Raw genomic sequence first — 7,401 nt, forward strand, 5'->3', positions numbered from 1 at the left:
GAAGATATCGCAAAGGGAGGCCATGTCATTCCTTAAACAACATTCCATCTTATGTTAATCTTATCAGTTTGAAAGCCTTTGTCCTCTGCTTGGAGTACCCCTCCGGGGGGGGGGGCTGAGGCTTTCCCTCAATTCATCAAGGCTTATCAGCCCATCACCCCACAATCATAGTCCACTCAAAACACACATTGTTATGAATTTAAATTCATTAATTCACTTTCTATTACTTTGAAAAAATATTTTGAATTCAGCAACTTTCGGTTTATTCCTTTCAACAGTGAGGCACATCATGGTTGTTATGAGGAGGTGTTTCTCTCTAGTCAGCTATGGGAAGATCTGCATAATCAGCTGCTAGAGACTTTAGATCCAATGCTGTTCACCAATGGATCTTCACACTACATAAACAAAACACAACACATGGGCAATGTAGTGGTGAGAGACTTAGAGGTACTTGAAACAAAACCTCTCCAGCACTTGGTGACTGTCCAAGAGGCCAAATCAATTGAACTAGGAGAGGCCTGGTGGGGACATGGCCAACAAGTAATAATTTATACTGATTCTAAATACACTTTGGAGTGTGACATGCAACAGGTATGCTACAGAAAGAATGAGTTTCTTACTTCAGCAGAAAATAGTATTTCTAATGGATCTGAAAACCAAACACTGTTAGTAGCCATTAGGTTTTCAAGGGAAATTCCTGTGGAACACTTGCCAGCTCATACAAAATACTCCAACAGAATGTAAATTAAAAAAAAAGGTTGAAAGTTACTCAGACTTGTAGTCAGATAGGTAAAAGTTACTCAGACTTGTAGTCAGATAGGTTTAGAATGGCCTAAAGTTTAGGAATAGTACTTTGGGATATTATACAATGTTGGGAAATACCCCTTGCAGCATCTAGGCTTGTCATCAACCGGAATAGGGTTTGGCAAACAACTATACCGAGGACCAGCCTCTTGGATGGAGAGGAACAGTTGGCCCAGTGTATGTTTTCTATATATATCTATATATATGCAAAAAAGGTTTGAGAGAAAAAAATAAGCATGCTCAATGGTACATAGAATACAGGTATGTGATACAGAATCAAGATCTGAAATATTACTTAAGGTATTTTCACTAAAACACAATTAGAATCTAAATGTGAATGGTCTTGTGCTGTCCTACTACATACTTGTTTTGCTGTTAAAACTTTAGGATATTATGCCTGTTGCTTCTAATTACACTATATGAGATTATGGATAGCCTTCAAATGTCTTGAAAGACTTCCTGAGTTCTTTTTGCCATAACAACAGGAAAGCTTAATAAAAACAAAGGGAGACCTGCTGTAAATTAGGTTTAGTTGGCTGAATTCTTTTAACTGGATTTTCTTGTCAAAGTAGTTTTGCTTAGCACAGGTAGCTAAAATTGCTTGAGCTTTAGGCCTCAAGCTGCAAACTTTCACCTTGAAATGCTGAACAAGTTTTGTACTGTTGTTTAGCTACAATGAAGGGAGACTCTGAGACCAGTGCAAACAAAAAGATTAAGAAGCCATGACTATGAGCAAAAGCTGCAACTCATCCAGATAAAAACAGAGAAAGAATGTTATAAGGAACAAGAAAACTCTAGAACAAAACCCACCAGAGTAGGAGGTGCCTATAAGGCATATGAAGTGTGAAGAACAGGTGCATAGGTTCCAAGAGTATAAAATCCCAGGGATTTCTTTGTTCTGGGTCCCTCTTAGGAAGTACCTAGCTTGAGCTGTTCCTAGTGCAGTACCATTCAATTATTATTTTTCCCCCCCAGAAACTGGAAGTCAGACTCAGCTGTGGGAAACATAGGGTGAAGAAATTTCTTTAACAACTTAATCAACTTGGAGTTGGACCAAGGGTTGGACTTGATGATCTCGAAGGTCTTTTCCAACCCAATCGATTCTATGATTCTATGATTCTAATCTTCTTTTACAACTAAACTGTGTAACTGGAAATAGTAAAAGGCAGTTCATGCTCTCAGGGTCTTATTTTGCTGTATTTCAGAGCATGGCAGGCTTAGGACTTATGTTTTCCCCTTTGAATGTGTGTATCCATGGGATTTTAATGTCAAACTTTGATTAACTTTGTGAACTAAAGCATACCTAATTACTTGATTTGCAGAAAAATAAGAGTATTCCGAAATAAAAAAAAAAAAGACTTCAGTTATTGAATGTAATACACCAAAGAAAGATGTGTGGAGTTAGAGTCTATCCTGTGGCATTCTGTTTTCATGTGTGCCAATACTCACTAAACTACAGAATTGCCTACTTTGGTTTTCCTCTAGAAAATCCTTATGACATTGTAGCTGAAACAATGTTATCAGGATAAACTATTTTAAAAAAAGAAAATTTCAATCAGTGTAAGATAAAAGTCCCCAGAAACTTTCCATGCCATATTAACTTAAAACCATAGCTAAAAACTCAAACACATAGTATTCAGGGGCTATATATAAACAGTATTGAAGTCATCAAATGTACACGAAAGAAGAAAATATTTTAGAGATATTAGCAACAAAGGTTTAGAGATTTCAAAAGAAACAGGGCTTATTACTGCACAATCAACAAATTTAATTTGCCTGTACCAGTAAAGAATGCAAGCTCTGCAACTAGGCCTTTTGAATACAAAGCTGGCAAATGCAGTTTGGTCACTCTGATAAGAATGAGTTAACATTAAGTGGTGCAATTATAAAAGCTGCCATACCTACAACCAGTCTTTACCCAAATCCTCAGCTAATGCAGTCTTAAAAAAACATATCACAAAACAACAGTCACTAAAAGAGAAAAATTACATCATTAAGGTCAAAAGTGTAGGGTTTGGTAGGCTATGAAATAGGAGTCCAGTTTCTTCTTTAAAATAGATTAAAAGTTGTCTCCTTACAGTTGTGATAATTCCTTTTAAACAGTTGGATTCTAAAAGTTAATGTTTTGCATTATCTGGCAAAGTCTTCTAAGGAGGTTTGCTTCAAATTGAAAACATCTCCAGAAATTTAGTAAAAACATCTCTGAAAAAGGTAGTGAAGAACTATACAAACAAAATGCCAACTTACAGAACTTTATGAGTCAACCTTCCATTCTAACTTTAAAGCATAACACCACAAAAAAAATCTGTGGCTACTGTAAAACTGTCTATATTTCAAGAAAGAAGACTAGGTATGCTTTGAGTCTTTCTAAAGGTAAAGACCCTTTTGCTCTGATTTAACATGATCAAGAAGTAATACTGTAATAGAACAAAAATCATGAAACTTTTAACAAGCCTTTTTGTAACCAAAACAAGTGAACAGCCTGGTAATTAGACAAAACAGTCTGTAGGGGGTCCAAAGGAGGGTTATGAAGATGATCAGACTGGAGACAAAACAGTAATTAGACAAAACAGTCTGTAGGGGGTCCAAAGGAGGGTTATGAAGATGATCAAACTGGAGACCTTCCAAAGGACAGCTGTAATTGTGATCAAATGGCTGAAGAGTCTCCCTATGAGAAAAGACTGAAGGAGCTATTTCTCTTCTCCTTGGAGAAGGCTTGGTGGAAGCCACATCACTGTACCTCAGTACTAGAAAGGCTACAAAGAGGATGAAGGCTCTCTCTTCACAAGTTGCCACATGGACATAAGGGACAACAGTGAGGACAAGTTCCATGAGGAGAGATTTCATCTCTGTTAGAAATTTCTTTCTGGTATTATCCACCAGAACAACCTCCTTCGGGGTTAGGTGGAGTCCCTATTATGAGAGGCTTTCAAGATTCAACTGGACAGGTAGCAGATGATCTCTTCAAGGATGCTTTTCCCAGGAAAGGCTAGACCAGAGTATTCTTCAAGGTCCCCTTCCAACTTGGGCCTTTCAGCCCTATTCTGTGATGTGATGATTCCATGAACACTAGTACAATACATAGCAATTTTTTTCATTTCAACTATAATACCACCAGAATCTGATTCAGTTGTTAAGATGGACCTAGATGCTATTTTATGGTGTTAAACTCCTAATCATTGAAATTAAATCAGAGGTAGTTATGCCCAAAATCAGGAGAGAAAAAAAAAAAAAGAAAAAAAGGATCACTAAGGAAGTCTGGAACCAAAATCTCTATTTAAAGCTTGGTATGTTTCTTTGGGTTTTCCTTCCTCATCCCCTTTTCCTTTTTTAATAAAAGTTTAGTGATTAGTTTCACAGTTTAGTGATTTTAATCAATATTATTTATTTCTCCAAACAGATGTGCACTCTTCTAGGAGTATGTCTATCATTACAAATTTTATGCCAAACTGAACTGGTTCAAAGAAGTTCCCAAGAGGTTACTCTTCTCAGTCATTAAGCTGACAGTTCCCTGAACCTTTTACAGAATACAGAAGTTTTCTGCTTGAATCCTATGTAACACATGAATTTTGTATAGCCCAAATAAAAAGCTGACCTCTGCCTTCCAAAACAAATGATTTTTCCCTCAAGACACCATTCACTTCATATTTGTGAGCTGCAGCATCACTAAGTCAAAAGGTGATTTCCGCCCTTAGAGCAGACTTGCTAAGACAGCACATCCAAAGGATGAACCCACAGTCATGACCAAGTCTTGAACATCTATCCTGCTTTAGCACCCTGAGCACTATACACTTACAGTCCTTACTTGCTTCTTAACAAGCCCAAGGCAAACATAGAGCACACACAAAATCCTAAATAGCCACTTCATTTAAAAAAGAAAGCGCATTTTTTCAGAAATAACTTATCTTAAAATAGATATTAATTCTCTTTCCTTAAGGATACTATAGCCAACAGTCTTCTCCATTTTGAATTAGCAGGAAACTGAAACAAGGTGCACAAGCCTGATGTCTCTGTATGAGAAAATGGGTTTGTTAACACCAGAGTTGCAGAGAATAGCTGAAGGCACCCCACAGTGCCACTGTGTACTACCAGAGAATTAAGATACCCAAAGACAAGCAGGAGGTAAAGGATGGTCTTCACATACAGCCATGCTCATAGTAGGTTACTGATAAGCTTCAGTTCTTGTTCAAGAACATTTTCGTCAAAACTTGAGACACTGCTGTTCACTGAACAGAGTACCGCACCTTCTGTTGATAACCACAGCAAGGTATCTTGTAAATAATATAAACTGTCATTCATGTGAATATTGGTCTTGCAGACAGCAAATTCTGACAAAGTCACGTAAGTACAGAGGAACCTAAAAAAGAAACATTTTACATAACTGTCCAAAGGGACAGTGACAATTTGCTGGTATCAACCTAAGACGCTCGTCAGCCAGCACAGATTTGGCACTGAAAGAGACTCTGCTTCACGGGGTCAACTAATTGCTGTTGGGAACAGTGTAAGACCGAGTCTAAGAAATCAAACTGGTAGCACTGGCAACAGCTTGACAGAGTAACAACCCTGAACCAAAGGCCTTTTCCTATGACATTAAAACACACAGTTCAATTACTGTGAATATAAAAGGAGCTTTTACTCTAGGAAGAAAATATCTTAACAATAGATTGTGTTAAGCTTTATTGCTTGCTGCAGGAGAATGGGAATTTACAACTGTACAGGGGGAAAGCAGAGTCTTCTGCGCAGAGATTCTGAGTATTTGGAAACAATCAGCCAGCCTATGGATACTTTAGATACTACATTCAGCAACATGAAGCTCAATACCAGGTAAGTAGTAACAATCAAAGATTCAAAGACACTTTCAAATGCAAGGAGGTATAGCACAGCAAAGCCTTCAGCTGCAAATACGACTGTGTCAGAGTTTTGGTACCAACTCCCTACTTTGCCAAGCAACATTATGCATCAAAACCTACCAGCTGACATACTACAACCTCGAGCACTACTGAACACTGTGCTGAAGAATTCACTCAGGAAATACGGTTTTCTTCAAAGGCTGGTACATCAATGCAAGCTTAAGGTAACACAAGCATAGATCCCTGGAGACGTTAAAATCCGGGAGACGTTGAAAGGTCAGAAAACTCACAGGTACCGAGAAAACAAGCCTGGAAGTGCAAAACACAGAAGGATAATGGCCAGGGCAGTGACAGGCATCCATAGGGCTGCTAAACCAGCATGAAAGCTACAGGTGCTGCAGTTGGAGGAGTTAATGCTCTTGCAGTTGTCTCTTAAGGCTATTGCTGAAGATTTCATTTACACCTCTAAAGGACTACTGGGCTGGGAGCGCTCCGCAAGATCGCATCGGGACCGTGCCCAAGCACGGCCACCAGACGTTAACTGCCTTGTCCACGGAGACTTCCAGGGTGTGCGCTCGCCAGGACAACGCCGCAGCGAGTCAGGTTTTGTCAGCCGTGCTGTGATGCTGCTACCCACGCCAGACCACGGCTGCCGGCGCAGGGCAAGCGCGGAGCCCGTAGCCGGACACGCCGCGCTGCAGGGCCCGCACCGGGCACCGCGCCGGGCATCGCTCCGCCGGGAACGTCCCTCCCTCCTTCGGAAAGCCAGCCACCGGTCCCGCCCACGTACCTGGCTCCGGCGGCTCCGTGGGCGCAGGGGAGCATCCCGGCTGCCTGCGCTCGTTCTGGGTCTCCCGCTTGCCGCCGCCCGCCCTGCCGCTTGGCACGGCTCTCCCACCCGCCGCCGCCTCGCCGCGCTTTTTGCGCTGCTGCTGCTGACGGCGCTCGGCGGCGCTCAGGACGTCGAAGGGGTCAGACTCGTTGTCCAGGAGCTGGTAGAAGCGATTGGCAATGGTGCACGCGAAGTTCTCCTGTATGACCGGGCTGCCCACCGTCCCCTTCATCATCCGTGCGGAGGCCACTTCTACCCCGCCCGCCGCCCTTCCCGAGCTCCGGCGACTGTCCCCGCCCGGAGCTGCCACTGTTGCGCGGGGCCAAAGCAGCGCGAACGACGTGCGAGGGCAGCCCAGGCACAAACGACGCCGCACCACTCCGAAGCGACCCAGCGCTGTCCCGAGCTCCGCGCCCGCCCCGGACCCCGCCCCCTGGCCCGCCCCGCCCGGCACAGCACGGCACGGCGGACACGGGAGCCGCTCGGCGCCGGAGCTGCCGCAGCAAGAGCGGCCGTGCCCGCCCACGCCGAACTGCGAGAAACAGCCCCGCTCCGCCCCCAGCAATTAACGCACAGCACTGCGCGCTTTCTCAGGGCCCCGGCCAACGCGACATCCTGCTGGTTATCCATGAGCTCTGCCTTGCATCCCGCCCGGCCTGGCAGCCTGGGATCGCCCCGCGGTCCTTCGGACTCAATACCCGCGGGAGGCTGGCTGTTTTTATCCACGTCTGTTTAGTAAGTGAAACGTTGTGCCATCGTACAACGGCTCCATCACGGGTCTTTCAGCACAATCGACGTCCACTAAGAAGTGACATCAACGAAAGACGGCGCTCGCCACACTGTGAGGTCCCGAGGGGTAGCTCTACTCTAGGGAGCCAGCACGCTCGTATGGACTAGCTTGGTCTTACCACAGAG

General features: G+C 43.3%; 1 protein-coding gene across 1 annotated transcript in view; it reads right to left on the reverse strand.

Annotated features, from left to right (window-relative positions):
• HABP4 (hyaluronan binding protein 4) overlaps window positions 1-6,884 on the reverse strand; it is a 29,451-nt gene extending 22,567 nt beyond the window's left edge. The window contains exon 1 of the mRNA XM_071580726.1: window positions 6,445-6,884. Coding sequence (XP_071436827.1) covers window positions 6,445-6,721 — 277 coding nt within the window. The 5' untranslated portion in view covers window positions 6,722-6,884. The remainder of the gene's footprint in view (window positions 1-6,444) is intronic.
• Between the last annotated feature and the right edge of the window lie 517 nt (window positions 6,885-7,401).

The sequence above is a fragment of the Pithys albifrons genome, chromosome Z, assembly GCF_047495875.1.
Source record: "Pithys albifrons albifrons isolate INPA30051 chromosome Z, PitAlb_v1, whole genome shotgun sequence".
In the NCBI taxonomy this organism is placed as follows: domain Eukaryota; kingdom Metazoa; phylum Chordata; class Aves; order Passeriformes; family Thamnophilidae; genus Pithys; species Pithys albifrons.